Genomic DNA, 25,668 nt, shown 5'->3' with positions numbered 1-25,668 from the left:
GATATAGATATACACCAACTAAGTAAGTGAGATAATTTGAGCTCGACTTCGATGTTCCATGAAATACATATGCAGGCAATCGCATTTTCTCAATACATGTATACCAAGAAAAATAAAACAATTCGGGCAATTGCATCTTTTTGAGAAAACATCCTTTCAAGTATGCCAGAGTTGCATCTTTAAAATTTCTCTTAAATTTTGATTCATCGGAATTCAAACCGACAAAGATATTATGGTCAGTCTACCTTTCATTGATTGTGCGATTTTAACTACAGGGCAATTTCACACCCTCCCACTCACCGACAACCCCCTCTCTATAATACAAAAAAAAAACCTTTAACTTGCATGTATTTACATGTTTGTTGATTAATTCAAATCATAAACATTTGTGATTTTGAAAAAAAAATTAATAGATTTTTTTCTTGTATTTCTAATAGGGTTTCTGTTGTCGTAAACAATTATGAATTTTTATGCAGAGCGATCTTAAAGGGGCATGTTGACCATTAAGGTCACAATTATTTTTAACGTTTTAATTGTTAAATACAACGTTTCATAAAGGTAATTCCAATAGTCAAACGAAATTTTACTTTCTGACGTCGAGTTATAAGCCAGATACAGAGCTTACAGTTTTCTTTTGTTATGTAAACAGAGCTCAGACCATGGTTTTGTTTACATTTTGAAAATTCAAGGTTTAGACCTATATAAAATGAATGTGGCAAACGTTAGAAACTGAGTATTCGTTTTGAAAACGAATTAGCAAATAGAAAAATCAGCTTGAAAAAAAAACTTTTACAAGTACATGTATACTGAACCAGAGTAAACAAAAACATATCATGTCTATTGAGTTTTGTTTATTTAAAAGAAAATGTGAGCTTTGTATCTATCTCAATTCTCTTCGACTGACACTAAAATTTTGTTTGATCATTAGAAATGCATTAGTAAAGCATAGTAAACAATAAAAACAGAAAAATAAGAGTTGACGAAAATCGTGACCGTGCCCGTTTAAGCCATGGCTTTGAGACGTTGATGGACCACACCATCATTTTTACAATGATGCGTGAAAATCCAGTGATGTTCATAACGAAGTATTAAATTATCAATAAAACACAATTTATTACTTTGGCGATGTATCCACATATCCATATAATGCATGTATACACATTTTTCTCGATACCTATGTAGCGCATAAAATAGCATTGATTTTCTTTTTCATGATATTGCGGATGCCGGTAGGGGAAATTTATTTCCTGTGCAAAACCTTCAGAATGCTAAGCTTTGGATATTAAAAAAAACTTATCATCCCAGATAAATACTGTTTCAGTACAACAATTTATCCATATACATGAACAGACGTAATATATATAATTGATTTATACATGTAACAGGTACAAGAACAGATAGTAACAAAGATTTTTGGGTTTTTATATCGTCGAATTTTTATTTTGTTTTCCAAAAAAAAAAATGAAAATATCTTTTTTTTTTGTTCAGGAAATGATTTCTACGAGCCTGGTTGGATCCGCCAGTGGATGATTTAGTAATTTCAACCAACGGTATAGGACATGCGTGGAGGGGTATACCCTGGGTAATTTCTATTTCCAAATCTTAGACTTTGGTAACAATCTCTCTCTCTCTCTCTCTCTCTCTCTCTCTCTCTCTCTCTCTCTCTCTCTCTCTCTCTCTCTCTCTCTCTCTCTCTCTCACCAGGGAAACAAAAACCTCCTACGAATCTATATTTCAAATATTTTTTTTTCTAGATCCGCGTCTGCGGGCGTAAATCTACCTTAAAGCAGATATTATTGATACATACATTATATCTTAGTTGGTCTTCAACCACAACAATAGGCCAGATCAAACACACACTTATAAATACAATGTACTTGAATGTATACTATGTAGAGATAGGTCAGGCCGTGACCGTTTCTTATCTACAGAAAGGTTCAATGAAAAATCCATCATGGCGGTAGCTATTGTCTTTAGCCTTGTTCTAGTACTGGTATCGCAAATCGACGGTAAGTGTTTAATTCCGCTGCAGCCTTGACAGAAAAGTCGTTAATTAAACATACAGAAATACGAGATTAATTAGCAGTATCACGTGCATATGAATGGTTTTTGTTGTTGCGTAGAAGTTCAATGTAAACGCCATATTGTATAGTCCAGGCACGTAGCATCGTTTTTGAAAGGGGTAGCCAGATTAATCCAAAAAATCTTGACAAGCAAAAAAAAAAAGGGGGATATTTGGATTTTTTCAAAATCTACAAAATCTTAATGGGGGGGGGGGGGGGGCTGGTGTAGCATATCTACATGTAAAACTTCAATTTCACTCCTTATTTACTCATTTTCTTACCAATTTTTTACATACTGCCAAAAAAGTGTGTGTGGGGGGGGGGGGGAGGGGGGACCAACTCCACGATAATTCAATTTCTTATGTGTAAATTTAAAAAAATTTGTTGCTGCGAGAGAACAAGTTGGGGGGGGGGGGGGGCAGCGTGCCTGTAGTCCAAAAGCATGTCCTGTTTTGAGATGTTTAAGATAGTGACAGTCATAGCTGTGCCTTGTACTATCGCCACGACAACATTCAAATACAATAGCTTACATTTGAGAATCTTTCTAATACAATGTGTATTGAATACTGTAAACGCAGTATATTTCGCGTGTACGAAATTTGGCGGCAATTGATTTTTCTATAAATTAGAGTAGGTTTTATTTTCTAACTACATGTACATTTAGAACTTAATCATTTACATATACGTGTATTATATACAGGTCAAATTTAATTGATCTTAATTTATGGTTCATTAAAGAGGATTTCAGAAATACAAGTAACTTCCCTGCAAACCTGTAAAAATTTGTTCAAAACTTATTATCCTTGAAATTTGCCTCCTTTAAGTTATTTACGTGTACTTTAGTAGGATAGCTGTTCTTGTCTATTTCTAGCGGCGTGTAACCTGGATGGCGTATCCTACTCCATAGGAGATACGTGGGTAGCAGACGACGGGTGTAACCTGTGCACGTGCTACGCGCACGGACTGCACTGTACAACGGGGGACTGCACCTTCCCTCGTAAATATATTGTTAATAAAAGGGATAGATAATTATGGCCAATTTTACATTATTTTGATCTCATTTTAAGAGCGTTTTGATTAAAGATAAACATGCAGGAAAATATTTAAAACCAAAGTTCAAATAATTGACCAAAAATAAAAATTAAAATGTTGAGAAAGAATATTATACTTGATCATCCGGCTTCCTGAATCATCATGTTTATTCGCGTGCGAAATGCGAAATGCCAAATCCAGCAGGCTTTTATCATAATATGTATAATGAGATGTATTTTGTTCTATATAAATGGAAAGGATTAGTACTTTATTCTGCGTAACGTTTAAGGAAGCCATTGCTTGTTACACGAACTTAGGATGTGTTGAAAAGGATTAAAAATTTGTTGCTAAAAAGTGTAACTACATGTATCATATTGTTGGACGTGTTTTCATTTTTCATCTGGTACATTTTTTTTTAGACAGGTGTAATTACCATGGCAGGATATACTTAGAAGGAGACCGGTTTATATCGCATGACGGGTGTAATCACTGCATGTGTACACTTCATGGAACAGCCTGTACAGAAATCGCGTGCTCTGACATTACAACAACACCCCCTCCGAGTGCAGTTGGCAAACGTAAGGCATTCAACTTTTATTTATCTTTTTTTTTTCATATTAGCAACAATTTCGTCAGAAACTACTATTAATAATTATCTTTGATCGATATAAAATATATCTATTGTTATTGTATCAAGTTATCAATATTGATATAAAATCCAAAATCATGAAATATTCAAAACTTCCTTCAAAATCTGATACGAAACAATTGAATTTATGTCAAAGGTCAAATGACAACCAGTCACGTGGAACAACATGGAGGCTGTCATTACAATGGCGTACAATACTGGGCTGGAGACAGTTTCAGGTCTACGGACGGATGTAATACCTGTTATTGTTCGGCTCATGGTGGCGCGATGTGCACGGAAATGTTCTGTCAGAATAGTAAGTCACACACAAAATTAAACATATTCATCAATTTGGAAATGAATGACACTTCATTAAACAGCTTCTTTCATTTATAATTAGAAAAACAAATGCGTGTCCGGCTGATCAAAATCTATTGTGCAAAATATATTGATAAAAATAATCAATCACACAGGTACCCTTTCTTACCTGTGATAAGGTTTACAACAAAATCAAAATTTTTAAAACTGAAGCTTTTGACACGCATGGATCCAAATTTATTTATAGAAGGGGGGATATATGTGAATGTATTCATCTTTTATGTAAATTTATGAAGTTCGAATTTCACAGGAATGGTTCTGACCCCCCCCCCCCCCTCCCAATCCCCAACACCCAGTTAAAATCTGCGCATGCTTGACACATCGTTTTACATCATAAGTTAAAATACTAGTTTGTTCTATTTTTAGTGTTGCTTTGTCACTACAACGGAACTGACCACAAGCCCGGAAGTAGTTATCCTTCTACGGACGGATGCAACACATGCACGTGTTCTGAATCCGGATTTACGTCATGCACGGAGAAGGCATGCATGAGAGGTAAATGATTCACAATAAAATGTAATGATTTTCATATTCATACACACTGCCTGGTAGAGCTATGAACAAAAATGTATCATTCAATAGATTCAAAGAGGATGAGTACAATTCGAGTGCACATGACTTTTTTAAATTCATTTTCATTTAGTCGTAGGTGCGAAGTTATAATTTTGCTTTGTATGGTGTTTTATTCAAAATTAAGGTTCTTCGTAACACTACTGACTTTAAAGATTGTGCTTTTAATACAAAATCCGGATAGAATGCTAAAACGGCGCTAACGACAGCATCAGTATCATCTATTGATAACTATGCAATAAACCGAAGAATAAAAGCTCGTGTATTCGAGGCGGCAATGGATATTTCAAAAGAAGCTATTAAAAAGGCCTCAAAAGAAATTTTTAGGTAGCATAGATTGTTTGATGTCTTTAAATTGCATTTTCTACACCAAAATGTATTCCCAATTTAAAAGGAATTGGACGTTGAAAAAAAATTATCGTTGATACTGTAGAACCCTTGGAACAAACTCGACGATCTAAACACGCTCATTACCAAATGTCAGGCACGTGCGATTTTATTCATTTATTTTAACTATTTAGAAACTAATCTACGATAATATACAAATTATATACATATTCGGGAAAAAAGACACTACCTGGGACAGATCTAGAAATACAGAAAATATGGGAAAACATGATTACATTCCAGCAATTTCCTATAGGGCCATATAGTAAACTTTAGTAACATTTGAGCGACCCTAAAGGAAATGGGGATAGTCATAAATGATTTTTTTTTTAAATTTAAAAAAATTAATATGAAAATAAAGTTTCATGAAATTTCATCAAAATAGACTCTGCCTCGTTAGAATGTGAGTTTTTCAAATGCTGAAAATGCTTTGAAAAAGTATGTATTACTCTACCCTTTTATACACAGGGTGCACGTACAACGGCCATACACACATGATGGGGGAAAAGTTCAACAGTGTGGACGGTTGTAACACTTGTCACTGTCAGGAGGACGGGACCTACACGTGTACAACAGAAGCGTGCATGCCAAGTAAGTTACAGCAACGTGCATGCCAAGTAAGTTACAGAAACGAGCATGCCAAGTAAGTTACAGAAACGTGCATGTCAAGTAAGTTACAGAAACGTGGATGCCAAGTAAGTACTGTAACAGTACCGTGCATTTCAAGAAAGATACAGTGCCCTGGATGGAAAATATGCTATAGAACATGTATGTCAAGTAAATAACAACAACGTACATGATTAGTAAGTTATAGTACTGTGTAATATGTTACGTAAGTTGTACCGTGCAGTTCAAGAAAGTAACCGTTACATTAACTTGCTGAATAAGTGTGTTACAAAAACAGACAATGCATGTCTGAAACGATATGGTAACGAGCATGATAAGTAAGTTACAGTAATGTCATGTCAAATAAGTTACAGTACCGTGCATGTTAAGTAAGTTACAGTTACGTCCATTATAGGTAAGTTACAGTATCCTGCATGTCAAGTCAGTTACAGTAACGTGCATGTCAAGTCAGTTACAGTAACGTGCACCATGTCAAAAAAGTTTTGACAGATTCGTGTGAAACGTCCATGTTAAAAGGATTTTTGTATGCACGCACAACATTACCATGCATCAAATAGGTGTATATGAAATAGGGACGTGGTACACAAAGAACCGTGCATTTCTGGAAAATTCATAGAAATCATAACTGTTCATATCAGAAAAACATAGTTTACGTGCACAATCGAACGGTGTACATGCCTGCAAGGAAATAAAACAGAGGTACATAAAAAATGCACATCTTAACATTCAAGTTACCATGAAAGTGTTATTCTAAGCTCATCAACGGGGCTTTGCGAATGTGAGAAGCTGATCATGAATCAGCAATCTTATTGAAATAATTTTTAAGAAATTTCCAAATCAGTTTTCTGACTCCATGAATAAATTTTAATATTCATGTATTCGCGCGAAAACGTTTTAAATAAACTACATAGTCACTCGCAACTTAACGGACCTTTCCCACGAGCGGAAAGTCAACCTCGGCGTTAATCCAAACTCTGCTGAAAAAACCCGAGAAGTTACGATTGTTATATACTACAAGTTTACGATTGTCCACTTTTTTTCGCAGAGGTGTGCGACTACAACGGCAAGATGTTCCAGGTAGGCGAGGGATTCCCCGCGGACGACGGATGTAACAGGTGTTTTTGTGCGGCAGGGGGCGTGGTCGCCTGTACCAAGATGTACTGTCCGCCCGTAACGGCACCTCCACAATAGCCGAATAAAATCCTCTACAATTTGTAGTAACTTTTTAGTCGTTGGTTTTTTGTTGTTTTTTGGTTGTTTTTTTGTTTTTGTTTTTTTGTTTTTTGGGGGGGGGGGGTAGTTTGGGGGAAGGCATGCTGTTGTTTTGTTTTTGGTTTCTTATATGGTTTTGTGGGTGAGTGTTGTGTTTGGTTGTTGCTATATGATGTCGACTACTAGTATTGATAACAGTGTATTAAAGAAAATGAAAGACATTGATCAAAACCATACAGAAACTTCTGAGCATTAGTATATATATATATGTTTAAAAAAGATGATATATTTCTGTCGCAATAAGATTGCGTAAGATGCAAATCGAACAATTATTGCACATGTAACAATACACATGTTAATTCTGTTTGATAACGCATAAATTAAAAAAAAAACGGTGAAGTAATGTACATGGTCTCCTCAAGATCTGAAAATGCACAAGACATTTATAAATATCAAACCTTTATTTGGTGAAAAAAATGACAGAGAAAAGACAGTTTCATGATATATTATGGTAAAGACAAACAATTGTGTAAAGTGTTTTTAACAAAAATCTACTGCAGTCTGTCCCAAGATCCCAATGGCCGCACATTTGGACGATTTTTAATGAAAATAAACATACCTGTGAATGAAGTGCAGTTGAAATCGATGAAAGGGAAAATTTCCAAGATATCTTCATTCACACATTTTTCATTTTTCTCTCGGAAAAATTTACAGGAACGAAATAAGTTTTGGACGATTTTTAATGAAAATAAACATACCTGTGAATGAAGTGCAGTTGAAATCGATGAAAGGGAAAATTTCCAAGATATCTTCATTCAAACATTTTTCATTTTTCTCTCGGAAAAATTTACAGATTGAAATAAGTTTTCTTACGGAGATTTATAATGGGGAATGTTTACATCTTTTCTCCATTCGGAAGTCACTTGGAATACCTCGCGCAATTTTTCAAAATTATCATCCGGGCTTGCTTCAGTACGAAATCCTCGTAGACATAACATTTTTAAGATGTGTATTGAAACCTGATAAGCTAATGGGGGCGAATCTTGAAATTTTTCCTTATCTGAATGAACATCCTAAGAACTCTGAGGTATTTATAAATATCGAGTAATTAAGCAAAATCTGAATAGGGGACATCTTGGGAAAGAGTATAGATTCTTTAGATCAAAACATAATTTCATGTATTATGTTTATATTTTGATTTTAGTGAGCTTACATTTTGTAAAGGACAATCATCAACAAGTACAAACATAACACAAAACACAACAAATAGCAGTCTGAAAGACACTTGAACACAGAGAGAGAGAGAGAGAGAGAGAGAGAGAGAGAGAGAGAGAGAGAGAGAGAGAGAGAGAGAAACGAGAAACGACAGAGGGAGAAAAGATACATTAGGGGCAAGAGCGATCAATAATGTGTATCATTTATATATTTCTAATACAATAAAACATTTTTTAAATCAATAATCTACAAATAATCAATGACTACCGGTATCAAGTTTTGTGTGTGTTTTTGTTATTTTCACGTTAAACGACACCGAAACCGGAAAAGCAATATTTAGATTACAAGATAGAATCTTGTCTAAATCGTTTATAACTTCAATGATAAGTTGTTATATACAGTTAATGATGTGGCAATACTTTGGTTCGAACTAAAACACAAAAAAAAAAAATTCAACAACATCCAATTTAAAAAAGTGAGAAAAAAAAATCAATTAGCTGAAAAATAAAATTATTGTGAAAAAAGTCCATGTCAAAAACCACAGTATTGGGCCGGAAGTGACGTAGGAACCTGCGCTGGTGTACACGTTCATTTTGTCTACGCTTTTTATCAGACTGATCTTGTAATCCGACATTAGTGGCGTCTCCTGGTGCTTAGATATTCCGCCATCTGTGGAAAAAAATAAAATTTCTGATAATAGAATTGATGAAATTAAACTCTGCCGTATTATAGTTAACTGCAAGATGACTGAAAAGTAGCTAGAACCATTTTAACAAGAGCGTGGACTTTGGGCTAGTTGTGTCAAACGGTAATGTGGCGTAGGCTTGTCTAATTCATTTCTCGCTACTCAGCCTACATACATGTAATGGCTCTTTGAAATTAACACGATTTGTCTAGTTTTTGAGCTAAGACTACACAATCGGTGCATATTTTGCTTGAAACCAGCGTCATTTTTAACTTGTTTTGACGCAAGAAATAGTTACGTAGAGCCTGGACCAGTTTTGTCAAACAGCAGTGTGATGTAGCCATGGTTGTTTGAAATCAACAATATTTATCTGGCTTTTGGGCTAAGACTTCGCATTCAATATTTTACTCAAAAGTAGCGTCATTTTTAACTTGCTTTGATGCAATAAATAGACAGTTACATCCTATCGAAAGTCCAAGGTTTTATTAAAATGATTCTACTGAAGATGTAACATACCATTAGAGTTGTGAGTGATTGGACCTTTTGCATACAGCTGGAACCAATCGTTGGTCATCTCCATTATCTGGTCTTGACCACTGCGAAACTGAAATCTGAAATGCAATTTATTTTAAATTTGCAATTTTCAAAGACATTATGATATGATAATGCTATATTTTTAACCGGGTTTTCCAACAGAAAAAATCTGGTTAATAAAATGGTGAAAATGGCGGGCGGGAGGGCGGGCGGGCGGCTGCAAAAAGGGTACCCTCATTGTACGGATAACTCCTCCAACAGTTTTCATGATAGGAAGTTGTTCTTTTGCAGATCATGATTAATTGTACAAAAACCAGAGGTGAGCTTGTCGCTAGGATTTTGATTTCTAATAATTTATGAAAAAAAATACCAGCTTTTGAACTTAGTCATTTTTTGGCAAAATATTGCATATAGGGTACCCTTATTGTACGGATATCTCCTCCTACAGTTTTTAAGATAGGGAATTGTTCCTTTGCAGATCAATTTTACATAAATCAGAGGTGTGCATATCGTTAGGATTTTGATTTCTAATAATTTATAAAAAAAAAAAAAAACCAGCTTTTGAACTTTTTTGGCAATATATTACATATAGGGTACTCTCATTGTACGGATAACTCCTCCTACAGTGTTCATTATAGGAAGTTGTTCTTTTGCAGATCACTTGCACATATATCAGAGGTGTGCATATTGATAGGATTTTAATTTCTGATAATTAATGAAAAAAATACCAGCTTTTGAACTTAGTCATTTTTTTGGCCAGATATTGCATATAGGGTACTCTTTTTCACTGGATACGGTAGGTAGTGTTTATCAATTCAGGATTGACATGGATTATGGATACACTTCACATAAAAGAAAACCCGGTTTGCCGTCACATTGACAGCGTTTCACTTGTTATACAACAAATTTTTCAACTAGACTTGACCAAAAGCAATCACATTCAAAATCATCATTGGTGCGTAATGATACAGATGGTATTTACACCCTTGCGCAATTTGCTGCGGAGAAAAAAACCCAAAGAAGGTGATCAATTCAAACTACGTACTTTGTTTTAACCAGTTCGAGTAACAGACTTTAAATGTTAGACATGAGAAACGTTCCAAGACAACCTCTTTTCAATCATCGTATTTTCGCTATATTCATATCAAATAAGAACACAAAGGCAACTGAATTACATGTAATGTTATTTAGGCCTATGCATATCGTGTTTTTAAAAAAATGAGGTTATTACAATTACATGATTGTATAATGTTATTACAATTTCAGATATAAGGTTATTACAATAACATGTATAATGTTATTACAATTACATGTATAAGGTTATTACAATTACATGTATAAGATTATTACCATTGCATGTATAAGGTTATTACAATTACATGTATAAGGTTAATACAGAGAAATTGAAGAAAATTAAGCAAAAAAAGTATGTTTACAGTATTATAATGACCATGTTTTTGTAGTCTTAAGATCTTTACCTGCAATACAAGTAGCCATTTCTTTGTACGCTAGACGTCAAATTTGAAACGAAGCCGTCTTTGGGTGTAGGGAGGGAGTGTCTCATTGTTATCTGGTAGGCTCGAACCGAGATCTCCCGGGTGGCGGCATTTGTCTTACAGATAAGCGCGTCTCCCATCTGTAAAGGGAAACATACAGGATGCATGCAGTTTGTTACACATGCTATTTTACTACATGTAATGTGACTCTCGCGTAAAAAATAAAAATTAAAAAAAAAAAGTGAATGTGAATTAATTTTTTGTGATGTTTTTGATTTTTTTTTCACGTAAATTCACGTGTGGTTGCTTTCTTGTGTGAATTTCACGTGAAAACAATGTTTGAGAATTTTAGTTGCATTACATCATATTATAAATACCTAAAAAATATTCAGGTTATTACACGTAATAATTTACAAATTTATCAACTGAAATTCAAATGATTACTTTTAACGTGAAATTTACGTTAAAAGGACTAGACACGATTTGAGATGAATGATTTATTTTTAATTTTATTTTTTGGGGGGAGGGGGCACAAAATAGTTAACATGTGTGCTTTGAAGATTTACCAAAATTTGAATGTTAAAAGTCAAGTTACAACTGAAGGGAGATACGGAGGCAAAAAGTCAATGATATTATGTACACAAAGCTCTAGTCTTACATGTACTGCCTATGATAATATATATATATCATGCTTTTTGAATAAGAAACTACTAGCAAATGACCTATACAAGCTTCTGAAGAGATTTTAAGATATCACACATTTAAGTTTATACCCAAGCGGATCCTTCTGACAACTCTCTGACATTATCTGGTATAGATACATTCGTACAAGATATTCCAAAATTCAAACACTTAACTGCGTAGAAATCAAGTTATTCATTTGTCTTCTATTTTAGATGTAGCTTAATGCCGATAGAGAAACTAATGCTCGTATAACAGATTATTTTATAGTCTCACAAATTCTCAATTATATTAGATTATCGGGACTTCGCTTTAACAAATTTTCTGTATATTGCTGCTTTATAGTATTCCTTCAACGCAGTTACAAAACATTCATCCCTGCATTTTGATCACGGTATGGCCTTTGGCAAAAGACGCAGAAATGGAAAAAGAATATCACTTGTGTAATCAAATTTTCTATTAAAGAGACGCGCAACAAAACTAGAATCGATAGCATTCATTATCAATGACAGCAGACAAGGAAAGGAATGGCATGCAGTTACCATTTGTTGGTCTGAAGAGAAGCCTACAGCAATCCAGCCCGAGGATCGGCCGCTTAGCTCCATATCGAATTCGTATTCCGTTTTTTCCGGAGTTTTTTTGTATGTGTAACTCAAAAAATAGGAACATTCCATGTGTCCGCATTGGCTGTTTGTTTTGTCATACCTGAAAAATGCAATCTTTAAGTGAAACTTACTTGCACCCACGCGCGATTCCAGAAAATGTTATAGTGGAGAGGATCCGGTGGATAATTTTTCTTTGTTTGGAAAGGGGGGTGGCAGGGGTCCAAGGTCCATTTTTGGTGATTTTACTGAGTGAATTTGATAAGTTTGAATTTCCAAAGAGAAACCGACCCTCCCCCTAAAGTTATTACTGTATACAGGGAAATGTTCGCCCCCGTTTTATTTTAGCCCCTTTCGCAATCGTTGTGAGTGGGCGAATTTAAGACTAGGCGAATTTCAATGTCCAGTATTATCTCTCTTTAACCACAACTGTGTCTGGGTGAGTTCAAGACGGGTGAAACTGTTTGCCAGTGTAGTAGGGCGAAAATAACCCTGTTTACAGTACATGTACATGAAATTATTTATATGAACAAAAGTTATTTACCTGTAGCAGCTTCTGGTGTTGCCGCATTCTGATATATCTAAAATATCCATTGAATAGCATCATCAAACTGAATTTTTGCTTCTTCCGACGATGTCCAAAATAATTAACTTTAATTGTTAAGGCAGTCAATACTATTTGATTCATTTGACTGCTTACTTCCTTTGTATTTATGATCATATAACATATATTTAAGTCGATCTGAATTTTTTGCGGTTCTAACAAAAGGACAGAATGGTTACCTTGACAACATGTAAATATAAATACCTGACATTTTTTCGGAAGAGTTCCCGTACTGCAAGCTGGGCATCTCTGGGTAACTCCTTCTAAATCGTGATGCATTAGGACGAACACCTGCCCAAAAAATAAACTTACACGTAGAAAATTCAGAAAAAAAAATAACAAGTACTATAATCTGTATTTACATGTAGGCTTTTTTTTTTTTACAAAAAACTTGAGAAGATGATGTTTTGTCGTCAATCGATTCATATTTTTACCTTCGTGATTCATTTTAATACTCATTCCTTTCACTTTTCCGTTTTTCTCCGTAACCCACAATCTGAGGAAAAAAGAAGTACATGTACCCAAAAGGAAGTAGGAGATTTCAGTATAAGTGATATGAATAATATATGTGTGAACAAAGTTACTCTAATTACGCTATTAATATTGAAATCGATCAAATAACCATTGATTTTATTAGCGCTAGCGTGTTGAAAGAATATTCACAAGCAATATTCAATTTCTAAGACATGCATGGATGAAAAAGGACCATTTTAACAAGATCTTGGATTTTGGGTAGTTGATTCAAACAGCAATGTGACATTGAGCTAAGGCTAGGCAATCAGTGCATATTTCGCTTGAAACCAGTGTCATCTTCAAATTGTTTTGACACAAGAAATAGATACGTCCTACAGAAATTCCAAGGTCTCATTAAAATGGTTCTTAATAATTAAATTTACAATGAATCAGATAATCATACATGTAGGATGACATGAATTGAAGGTAGAAATCCTGAGTTTTACGACAAAATTCAACAGTATTTGAAAAGACAACGACACATATTTACCTCCCTATATTAGATGACTTCGTATGCAAATTGACTAAGAAATGAACACAGTAGGTTTTATTTCCCGTCTGCTGAAGCAGGACAGTGTCGTGATTTTCTGCGCATGACAGGAAGGAGAATGAGGAATCGTGGGAGCTGACATCATGTACAGTACCGGAGAAAGTCACCATCACCTTGGAAACATCCCATGGTTTGGTTAGAACAACCTCTACAATATAATGAGGCAAAATCATTATAAAACCACAGATTTGTTTTATCAAAATTGTTAACTTCTAATATATTGAACGGTGAATCAAAAAGAATTTTTACTTTTTAATTATGACAAAAGAAATGATAAGAAATGTAAGAAAATTTCACCATCTGGGAGGTTTCACACATTACAAATATTCACCTAGTACCAGTTTACAAGTCGTTAAAGCTCAATCGATCAGAAATTACACATGTACAAAAACCAAGTTGTTGAGTGTCACGTGATTGCAATGCTGTCTAAAAATAATTACAGTGGAATTAATACACTGAGAAGAGTTATATAATGTGAAGCTATTCGAAATATTTAGCTACTGTAGGAAATATGCATTCACGGAGTGTAACGATTTCTCATGCAATACAATTTGACGAAAAATCATAATAATTGCAACATTTTTATAATCTTCTTCGAAGTTTGGAAAATGGCAATTCCCCATACATGTAATACATATAACAACTATAAATTATTGTAAATGTACCTTTATTTTGAGATGGACCTTAAATATCCAAGATGATCAATTTTTTTTTAACTTCGCAAGTATGCTAGAGCTTGTGTATATTATACATAGTTAAAAAAATTTGGTGTTGTAGTTTAAGTACTCAGAAATCTAAGACTCCTTATGCAAACGCTGATTCTACATTAATCTGTATAATTCGCACGAAATATAAATGTTGGAACCTCAACTCATAATAAGGGGTCTGGACAGCAATAGCTTTACTTTAATGACAGATGTGATGTTCCACAGTTTTATATAATTTTCCTTGATAGATTATTCTTCTTTATTTGTATTAAAACCCGTTAATGCTATAAGCTAAAAACAAAAAGTCGGGGTGCATTACCAGGCTACCTAAATTCGGAGTTAAAATATTTTGAATTTTTCTTTAATTGCGTATAAAATGCAATTAAATGAGATATATTTTCGATATATCAAAATGGAAAATATTCATGTAACATGAAAATATAAATTAAACATAACGCAGTGGAAATTTTCACATTGCGGAAATAGAAAAAAAAGAGAAAATCATGGAAGATAGGTCGCGTCTGACCTTAATCAACAACAATAAAATGTCAACATGACACGAATACGCTTCCGTAAGCTAGCACCACCCACAGTAAATCAAATCAAAAGCATCTCCACAGGGGAATATATCTTATTCTGACTGATAATAGAATTGCGTTCATTAACACTTGCCAAATCATCAACTGGAAATTAAATTATGAGGCTTTCCCCCTTTCCTTTGATGGAAAAGGAAGAAGGGCTGTGTGGAAGTTTGATTCTACGGTATAACTGTTGGTTTGTTATAAATTCGATGTAATACCTTAGAACCATTTTAACAAGAGCTTGGATTTAGAGTAATTGTGTCAAACAGCATTGGGACGTAGGCCTGTCTATTTCTTTGCTGGCCACTTAGCCATGGCTCTTTGAAATCAGCAAGATTTGTCTGGCTTTAGGGCTAACACTATCGGTACATATTTCGCTTGAAACCGCGTCACAGACTATTAATTTGTTTTGACGCAAGAAATAGATAAATGCGCCCTACTGAAAGTCCAAGGACTTGTTAAAATGGCTCTACGTGAGTTATATTTACAAACTTAAAAGTTCTGAAAACGGGAAAGACAACTTGACCTTAAGCGCCAGTACCAGTCTACCTCTCCCCTTTCCCACATCTCCAGCAAAAACGAAATATTTAACATTCCAACACCTACCTGTAAGAATTATCAACCAACCAATAGTCATCATTACTAGCTAGTAGAATAGAATAGTAAGAATTATTTTAACAAGAGCTTGAAATTTCGGTAGTTATGTTAAACAGCAATGTGACGTAGGTCTGTCTAATTCATCGTCAGCCACTCAGCCATAGCACTCTGAAATCAACAAGATTTGTCTGGCTTTTCAGCTAAGACTTCGCAACCGGTGCATATTTCGCTTGAAACCGCGTCATTTTTAACTTATTTTGACGCATGAAATAGATAGCTACGTCCTACTGAAAGTCCAAGGTCTTGTTAAAATGGTTCTAATTCCTATCAACAAACCAATAGTCATCATACTAGCTAGTACATGTACCTTAAATAAATGATCATAGTCAAAGGAGGTTGAATTTATGATTTCGCTCTTAAGCTTCTTTATCGTACTCTTGCATTGTTTTGATTGCTTTAAAACGCGAATTGCAGAGGAATTCTTTCTCCTACTCATTTAACTTAATAAATTTCCAACTTGAGTTTCCATGCCCAAAAGGATGACACCTGGATACAGTTTAAGATACTGCCATTGTTCAACTTGTCTCACGGGGTAGTATTTCTATAACTTCTCCAATTTCACTCCTAATTTCCTTATTTTCATATCAATTTTTACATACTCCCCAAAAAGTGTGTGTGAGGGGGGGGGGGGGGGGGGGGGGCAACTCCATAATAATTCAATTTTTTATATGTAAATTTAAAATAAAATTACTTGCTGCGAGAAAAAGTGGGAGGGGGGGGGGGGCAACCTGCTACGTGCCTGTCAAAATGCAATTTAAAATATTAAGTTAATAAATTAGTTATTAAATTTATCTATAACATGATCATAAATAATTGAATTTGAATCTTTAATGCCTTTATCCATTTTTATTTCAAAGTTATTATAAGAACTATTTTGCGGAGGTAAGAACTAAAATTTGATCACATGACCTACATGTAGTGCGGTACGGAAGGTCAACCCTCTGCAGGGAATTAGCTGGGGGAGGTCTAAAAAGCTGAAAAATCATGAAAAATTAGCAAAATAGTTTTGACTCATAAGGCGGTTTCTGCAAGCTCCCAATTCATCAATGATTTTATACAAATCAACAGCAATGACATATACATGTATATAATGACCGTTTTAAACGTCTCCACAAACGTTTTACCTGTTTTACCATGAAGTATCAAAGCACGTAGCATCGGGGCCTGCGCACCCCCCCCCCCCCCAAAACTTTTCTGTGACAATGTAAAAATGGAAATGAAAATAAGGAAAACAAGCATTCTGAGAGTATTGCATAAGCAATACACGTCCCCTACCGGTTTGTATTATTCTATGAAAGCTTCCAAGCACACAACTATTTCAGAGCTATTGTAAACGAGATGTCATGCTTTAATCAGAGATAAAAGAACAGAGGAAATTAAAACTATATAGTTGATATAGAAATTAAATAGGAAATAGGTAAAATAATACTCCTTATTTCATCTCCTGTAATTTCGCCAAGTCTATTCTGTATTCGCTAGTAAAAAATTGTGAAGACAATGCACTGTTATGCACACTATCATTTCTTACCGTCTTCTGTACCTCGAATCAAACCAAACAGTGAAACAGCCCAACCCGACAACGAACCCGATTGTAATAATAATACAAAAAAACCCTGCCGATTAAATTTACAACAATGCTTGACACTATTTTATAGAATTTATTTGTTTGTTAGAAATGATAAAAGGAATGGTACAGGAAAAGGAATGGTACAAGTTACGCACGATATTATTACTGACTACATACTGACCTCGTTTATTCAGTTACACACCGAACCCGATAACGAACCCGAACATTAAAAAATTGGAATATAAAATATTCATTTTCTCGAAAATATGTCAATCAGACGCTACAAAAGTGTAAACTTGATCTGTAGATTGACATTTTGAAGCTGTTCAGCAAGTTTCATATTATTCCTCAAATGCATAAAGAAAAAAAGTGTGGAAAACTGAAGTGGGACAGACAGACGGACTGACTGACGGACGGACGGACGGACAGACGGATGGACGGACGGACAGACGGACTGACGGACGCAGAGGAAAGCTATAGTCCCCTCCGGTGAAACCGGTAGGGGACTAATTAACAAGCATTCTGAGAGTATTGCATAAGCAATACACGTCCCCTACCGGTTTGTGGAAATTGTGAAAACAATGCACTGTTATCCAGAATATCGAACCCGAACATAAAAAAATTGGAATATAAAAAATTAATTTTCTCGAAAATATATCAACCAGACGCCACAAAAGTGTAAACTTGATCTGTAGTTTGACATTTTGAAGCTGTTAAGCAAATTTCATATTATTCCTCAAACGCATAAAGAAAAAAAGTGTGGAAAACTTCAGTGGGACAGACAGACGGACGGACAGACGGACTGACTGACGGAGTCCCCTCTGGTGAAATTGAAGTGATTAGGATTTTAAGGATTTTGGAAAGTAACCTTTTCCTTTTTTTTTTTTTTTTTTGGGCTTGTCAAGATTTTTTGGATGAGTCTGCCCCCCCCCCCCTTTCAAAAACGATGCTACGTGCCTGGTATCAAAACAACAACACCATGTGCTCGCCATGCTTGTTTTGATCATGTGACAAACTATTTTTCCAACGTTGACAGAGGTGTAAGCGAAGCTTATGCAGCACGACCTCTGGTGAGATAATGCTGATATTCATTATCATATTTACATGTACATGAAAAAACACACTCTATATATTTCATTCAATATTATTGCGCTGTGTTTGTAACATCGCCTCGAGGGTCCTACACACCTGTGAAAAGTTCTGAATACAAGCCAATTCCTCTAATTAAAAATACTTAAAAATATGGATTTTAAGCAATGTGTTCGCTTTGAAAATGACCAAAAAAATATCTTTGAATTAAGGTCCTTCAGTATTCGAAATCGGGACCTGCGGGTTGGTAGACAGAAGCTATGTACCTAATGCTTCACAAATAAGGTCAAAAAATTTGGCGATAAAAAACTGTTAGATCCATTTTTTTTACCCCAAAAATTTGGACACAATTACCTCTAAGAGCGTGCGCACTGCAAATGGTATGTTCTACAATTAAAGCGCTGATAAAGAAACAAAGACGATTAAGAAGAAACCGCGAATTAAACTCACAAATAACAACGCACTGGATGTCCGGAAATTAACAAAATGATAAAACCTACAAAATGTCTCTTCCGAGAGTAATTAAACTGGAATCGAAAAGGAGAAAGAAAGAAGACGCCTTGCGAAATGCATCACATGGGAAATTATTTTGCCCCCGTCTAATCTTGTCGGGATCGAAGTGCTAGATAAATTCAAATGTGAATACTCTTGTGTAAATGAGTCGTGTAAAAAAATCAATATTAGAGAATAATTTAAGGTTTTGCTTTTAGCGTCTTGTCTCTGTTTTATACGAGCAAGTGTAAAATGAGTATTTTTAATGTATTGGCTTCAAGAAATTCAATGCAAACTTTTTAATTAGCAAAAACCAAAAACAAAACCAGAAAACCGGATCTGGAAATTGTCGAAAAAGATTTTTTTAAAATTATAATGCGTTTAAAATTCGAAGCAAGAAAGGTAGAAGTTAGACACGGGAAACAATGCACTCAGTGAAATAAAGTGGAACAAAAATTACAGGAAAAGACGCAAAAAACAATGCAATCAATACAAAGAAAAAATGCAGAAAAATCCAGATAGAAAGATAAAAGAGTAAATAATGGATTCTAAATTGTTAAATTTTTTTTTAAAAAATTCAATGCTAAAAGAGCAATTCATTGTTGGTAACAAGAGATGAGGGTTTGTCCTTTTAAAACTGTAGATTTTTGCCCCTCGGAAAACCTTTATAATACGGACACTTGAAAATTAACGAATTCCAAAACAGATCTACCTTATACAAACTTCAAATATAGATTTTTTGGTCATAATCTAATGTTTTGTAAAGGAAACATTTTTTTTTGTATATATTTGAACATTTTACAATACAGACCTCTTCATTCTAAGGAAATTATTTTAATCTAAAAACTGACTTCAGGTATCCAGTCCTCTTAATCATTGTCGTTTGAACCCTAATTTTGAATTCAGTGCTAGTCGGATGACAAACCTCACCATATGAAAATTGTCTGCTTTATTTGTATGGAGCTCCGATTTTGTTTACGTGCAGAGGTACGGTGCATGCGCGGATCTAGAAATTTTCAGGGGGATTAGTGGAGGAATAGTTTTATTGCCGTGGGGTCCGAGGCCTATTTTTGGTAATGAATACAAATTAAACAGAATAAAACAAGTGCAACTTACACATAAAATTAATTAAAATTGCCAATGACTTCTCAAAATATTTCGAAAAATTGCCCATTTTTTCACATTATCACGGGTTTACGCCTACGCCATACGTAAGTCCCTCGCAACTGCCATAAACTGCCATAGGATTTGTAGGTAAATGTCCTTCAGTGCAAACAATCATCAAATTTTTATTTTTTTTTTTTTTTTTTGGAAGGGGAGGGGGGAGCCACTTTCCTTTTAAGTGACATTTCGTCTTATTTCCAAGCACAAAAACAAAAGTTAAAATTTTGGCAACGATTTCGCATTTTCATTTCATGTCTGCATGAAATCGGAACATCACTCGGTCGACGTCTTTTCCGTGAGGTCGAGAATAAACGAGAATGTTCCGATTGTCCATATCTGAGGAAAATATATTAATTAAATGGACATGATTTCTTCTAACTACAAAATAAATGCAATGATTATTTTGGCAGTTTATACCCGTCAAATTACAATTAAAACATCAGGTTCTACCCTCAAATTTTAACCTGGTGTTTTCGTGCGCAACTGTCTCCGGTCACTATGTTTACCTTGTAGCTGCAGGCCTATAGCCCCCGGTCAAAAAAATCGGATAGACGACCCTGCTCCATACAAACTTGCAGCTTACAGAAATTCAAGTAACAAGTACTTTGAAATTATTCTTAAAGGTATAACTATACAAAGGCCCTTTATTTTGCTACAGCAAAATGGAAAGAAAGAAACGAAGTATTGATTTTTTTTATGACAGTATCTAGCTATTTCATTTCAGAAATGATATACAATGTGATGTCTTTATCGATTTGCTGACCAAGTGTGTGTAGTGACCTATTTTTTGTCAGTTACAGATATTAATGTATATAATCCTGAATACTGCCTCTGTCAATTAATATAACACCAGTCAGGAAATGAAACGCAGTTCTCTCTCTCTCTCTCTCTCTCTCTCTCTCTCTCTCTCTCTCTCTATCTCTCTCTCTTGACCAATGTGCCAAAGGTCATATATATATATATATATATATATATATATATATATATATATATATATATATATATATATGTGTGTGTGTGTGTGTGTGTTGTGTTGTTGAGTGTTGTTGTTGAGTGTGAGTGTTGTTGGTTTGCTAGTGCTTCTTATATATATATATATATATATATATATATATATATATATATATATATATATATATATATATATATATATATATATATATATATATATATATATATATATAGGGTGTTAAAAATGGTTGATCCTTCATTTAGAAAACTGCTTTATTAAAATGTTGAAAAATAAAATGCTTAAAATATATATACAAGATCTTGCTTATAATTGTAGATGTATATTTGAACCCAAAAGGAGAATTTCTAGAATTTTGACCTTAAGGGCCCTGCCCTTGAAATGGCAGTCATATATGTATATAGTTATATAGTATGGGTGATATTTCAATCATTATTATACATATATAAAATACGATGTAGGTAAATTTGACTGTAATTTAAATTTTGATACTAGTACGGCATAATCCGGGCTGAAAATTTTCAGTCAAACTAAGTAATTAGATGACTGTACCGTTATGTTTTTTAAAGGTTCAGAAACATTTCAACCTGTTGATAAAAGACAATCACTATTCACCACAATACTAGAATAACAACACAATATTGTCTCTGATTTATATAGCCAACATGCAGATAAATCACCGAACTCTTTTGATTGATGAAAAATGTAAACCCAACAAAAATTACTCAAAAAACCCCATAAAATACATGTAACTTGATTGTGTTTTTCAGAATTGAATCTAATGTCAGTCTGCTTGTAAAGATATTGATGCAATATTTCAGAGCAATGTTTTTGTAGAATACAAGTCTAATTGAAATCTAGTGCGATCGATTTTCGTTCTCTCTCGTTCTCTATGGCTTGAGAGTAGTAGTAATTGTTTCATAAACAAGAATTGTTTGATCATTATATCTTGGGCACTTGAGAAAGACAAGCCTTTATATAATATGCGTTGTGCGTGGTTCACAGTGTTGGAAATGTACTGTTATAAACGCATGCGGTTTCTGCCTATAGATATTAAGTACAGCCATTTATATCATGTATTTTTTGTGTTCACTAAAATGTGTTCACATATTGCTACATAAATAATAGCTTAATCTTGTTTTTCGTTAACACTAAGAAGTTTCTGAAAAGCCAAAAACCAAAAATGGTGGGCAAGAAATTTACCATCAGATTTACCTTAAATTTTCAGATAGATAAATGTTTGTTTTTAACAATAAACTATAATGATTTATTATAGAAAACCTCCATAAAGTTTAGTTTTTAAATTTCATAATTTTCCTATATCTTCATACTGAGTTCTTTTATAATGGAGGTCGCTTCAGTATAAAAATGGCAATCAAGTCCTCTGCATTGTTTAGTATTTTTTTTCTTGTAACCGTGTTTTGTGTTTGAGGTCATTGATACTGATTGGCTCCAAACACAACACAGAAGAATCATGATTCTTATTCATGTTTAACTGTCCACCGAATTCAACCCCTGCTTCATTTACATGTAAATTCATGGATGATGTGTGACATTCTTTCCTGACCCATTTGGACACGATCTAGTGAACTCATTTTATTTACATTCATGTGATCTGCGTGGATTGTGTCAACCTTACTCTCGATACTTTGATTTTCATCTCCATATATCGTCTGTACATGTAAGTTTATACACAAGCGAACATATAAAAATGATAAATATAAATTGAGAAATTAATTTATTTAAGAATACCTTTATATATTGAAATGAATAATCTAAAGATATAGGTTCTACTGTGAAACATACTTAAAAAGCATGATTTATTAATAGAAATATTAAATCTACAACGCACAAAGGTCCATGTTTGTAATGTTAAAAATGAACGTATACTCACGGATAAATTCAGGCTCCTTTCGTTTACTGGGTATCCGGTAAAGGCTCATGTGCTTGGTTTGAGTCTTACAAATCTGCGCCGTCGTTTTGTCCGACCAATCCATCCGGAATACATGATGAAGTGGAACAACACCTTGTCTGCAAGCCTTGTAATCTCTACGAGCGGCGTCCACGAACAATATGTTCAAAAAGCCATAAACCAGAAAATATGTGTAGCTGAAAGCACATAAGACATACATATCTGTCTTTTAAGAGGCTGAGGGTTTTTTTTTTCTTTTCGGCTTCCTCTTCTATTCGTGAAGCAATTAATCTTGGTCTCTTTCGACGGTCCTTCTCATCTTAAGAAATGTGTGAAATTAGTCCTCACTCGAAGCATTTAACCTCTATTTCGTCACTGGCAGTATCCATACACGGATCTGTAATTGAATTCACTGTCTCTCCCGCGAGAACTGTCGTGGAGATCTGACTGGTTCGGGAAAATCCCCCCTATAATGTTTTTGCTGTTAAGGCTTTGATCGTGATTGGTATAATTGTCGCGCACAGTCTTAATGTAATGGAATTTGCCAGAACACAGAACAAAAAGATTCTATCCTTTTTTGCCCTGATTTACAGCAGCAATTAGCCAGGATTCTGAATTCATGTCACAGAATGACGCGAGGAAAATGGATTTGGTTTTCTTCACCACATGGAACTATTAGGGTTTCATAGTTTTTTTATTTAGGGCTGACTCGAATTAATTACAAAAAAATATTTTTTCTCCCTACAAAACAATATGGCAACGAAAGATCACAACAGAGGGAAACTTGCTACCACTGTGTCTTCATACAGCTATAATGCGACAAATAACACATGGGGGGGGGGGGGGGGAGGCCATAAAACGAAAAATGATCAATCAAAAAAGTCACAATTATCTTTGGTTCACATAAAAAAGAGAAAAAATCGATTTGTCTTATTATACTCAGAATATAATATTGTCCTTATACATGCACATGTGCATACCAGCGAATGCATGTGACATTTGTAGCTTGTTACATGCGGCACGTTAACAAAAAACAAAGATGTGAATGTTTATGAAAAATATATATTTCTGACATTGATAAAGCGAAATTCAAAGTGGCGTAAAACTATTAAAGTTTTACTTTAAAATATAAAATAAATAAAAAGTGAGTTTTTTTGCAAATTCAATGCTTTCTGCTTTTTAAATTTCTAAATCAAAAATTAAGACAAAAAAATAAGAAAATGAAAGGAAACTATTCATGAAAGAAAATTATGACTGCTGACTTTTAATGAAAAATGAAACCAATAAAACCACGTGACTTAATGAATTATCTAAAGAACAATCGGAGAATGGACCAGGATGCCCTAATAGAGTACATTTTGTCAGCATTAAGTGATGGCGAGTTTATTTACGGTCCTGAAGAATCATCTCTGGTAATGGAATCGTCGCCGCCAAGTCCGAAACATTACCCATTGTTCGTCCCGTGGATCGGTTCTGTATATAACAATGGTTCTAGAGACGGGGTTACCAATTACAACACTGCCTGAATACTCTTGTGGAATGATAATCGTTTTATTATCCCAAGCTATTATCAGCTGTGTCTATGAACGGCCAGGCATGATGGGAGTATCAAATCAGAAAACCAATCTCTGATAATGCTAGTACGTCAGTAATTTTTAGCAACAAGAGCGATGCTGAGTGTTATCATTGTGCCGTTCCGGCCGGGTTTTTTAGCTTATCATGCTGGATGTACTTTCTGTTTTGCTGCATTGTTACGTCACAGATGTATCGCGATGCAGACATGTTCGAAGGGAATTCTTTTATTACTGTCTGAGACAATGTCAGCGATATAAATGTATGGAAATAGGAGAACGTCGTAAATAAGTTGTTTTGCTAATCTCATCAATGTATTCATAATGTCTCATACGATAATACAATCAAGGCATTTCGTCAAAGCCCACGGTTGTTCACATTTGAAAATAATAAAAAAAACACATTACTTACGTGTACTAAAATGTCTATCCTGCTAGGTCAAACTGCATGCATTACAACAACCAAAAGCGAATACAAACATTTTTCAGAAACGGCGGGGGGGGGGGGGGGGGGGTGGAGGGGGGGGAGCTGAGAGATTATTGTTTGCCGGGCTGGGATTGGGATATCCGAAGCTTTCTGTCGCTAATTTTGGTAATTTTACTAATATGTGAATTTGGTTAGGTTTGAATATTCGAGGGAAGAAAAAAGCCCAAACATCCCCTCTCCATTTGTAGGATTTTTTAAATATTTTGTATCTGACGATTCACGATAGGGATCGGAGTACAAAGTTGAACCATTTTAACAAGACCTTGGACTTTCGGTAGAACGCACATGTAGCTTTTTATATCGAATGACGCTGGTTCCAAATGAAATATAGTTACATAAATTGCATGCTAAGCCTTAGCTCAAAAGCCAGACAAATCTTGTTGATTTGAAAGACCCATGGCTGAGTGGCCAACGATGAAATATACTGTGGTTTCATTAATATTCAAGGGTATCAATTTTCGTGGATAAAGTGAAAATCACAGTTTCAAGGATACGTAAATTCGTGGCCAATGACTCTTTCAATACAAAATGTTAATAGAAATTGCATTTCAATGAACATTTAATTTCATGGATCAACTCAACAACGAAATCCACGAAAATTGGTATTCAACGAATATTGATGAAACCACAGTACCTGCCTTTGTTATAATGCTGTTTGACACAACTACCCAAAGTCCAAGCTCCTGTTTAAATG

General features: G+C 34.6%; 2 protein-coding genes across 3 annotated transcripts in view; one reads left to right on the top strand and one right to left on the bottom strand.

The window, feature by feature from the left end:
* The window catches only part of LOC128162947 (uncharacterized), a 59,855-nt gene extending 36,298 nt beyond the window's left edge, over nucleotides 1-23,557 (bottom strand). Inside the window, exons 1-9 of one of the 2 annotated variants that reach the window (XR_008240741.1) lie at nucleotides 22,899-23,557; nucleotides 13,718-13,925; nucleotides 13,149-13,210; nucleotides 12,919-13,005; nucleotides 12,655-12,691; nucleotides 12,051-12,213; nucleotides 10,810-10,967; nucleotides 9,314-9,408; nucleotides 8,255-8,781 (exon numbers count right to left, since the gene is read on the bottom strand). Coding sequence is in view for 1 of the 2 variants with exons in the window: in XM_052826381.1 (XP_052682341.1) it covers nucleotides 8,606-8,781; nucleotides 9,314-9,408; nucleotides 10,810-10,967; nucleotides 12,051-12,213; nucleotides 12,655-12,691; nucleotides 12,919-13,005; nucleotides 13,149-13,210; nucleotides 13,718-13,925; nucleotides 22,899-23,136 (1,224 nt within the window). In the remaining variant the exon portion in view is untranslated. Of the gene's footprint in view, nucleotides 1-7,330; nucleotides 8,782-9,313; nucleotides 9,409-10,809; nucleotides 10,968-12,050; nucleotides 12,214-12,654; nucleotides 12,692-12,918; nucleotides 13,006-13,148; nucleotides 13,211-13,717; nucleotides 13,926-22,898 lie in introns of those variants that run through there. The other variant, XM_052826381.1, reaches the window with a different exon arrangement.
* On the top strand, nucleotides 1,894-6,913 carry LOC128162948 (kielin/chordin-like protein). Its single transcript, XM_052826382.1, has 7 exons — nucleotides 1,894-2,009; nucleotides 2,935-3,060; nucleotides 3,515-3,673; nucleotides 3,881-4,039; nucleotides 4,468-4,596; nucleotides 5,527-5,649; nucleotides 6,731-6,913. Exons 1-7 carry the CDS (start codon nucleotides 1,955-1,957, stop codon nucleotides 6,874-6,876), a joined length of 897 nt encoding a protein of 298 aa, XP_052682342.1. The 5' UTR covers nucleotides 1,894-1,954; the 3' UTR covers nucleotides 6,877-6,913.
* Nucleotides 23,558-25,668: the final 2,111 nt, after the last annotated feature.

This window comes from Crassostrea angulata, chromosome 9 (assembly GCF_025612915.1).
Source record: "Crassostrea angulata isolate pt1a10 chromosome 9, ASM2561291v2, whole genome shotgun sequence".
NCBI classification, from domain to species: Eukaryota; Metazoa; Mollusca; class Bivalvia; order Ostreida; family Ostreidae; genus Magallana; species Magallana angulata.
The sequence above is the reverse complement of the archived record's forward strand: the minus strand, read 5'-3'. Positions and strand labels throughout refer to the sequence as shown.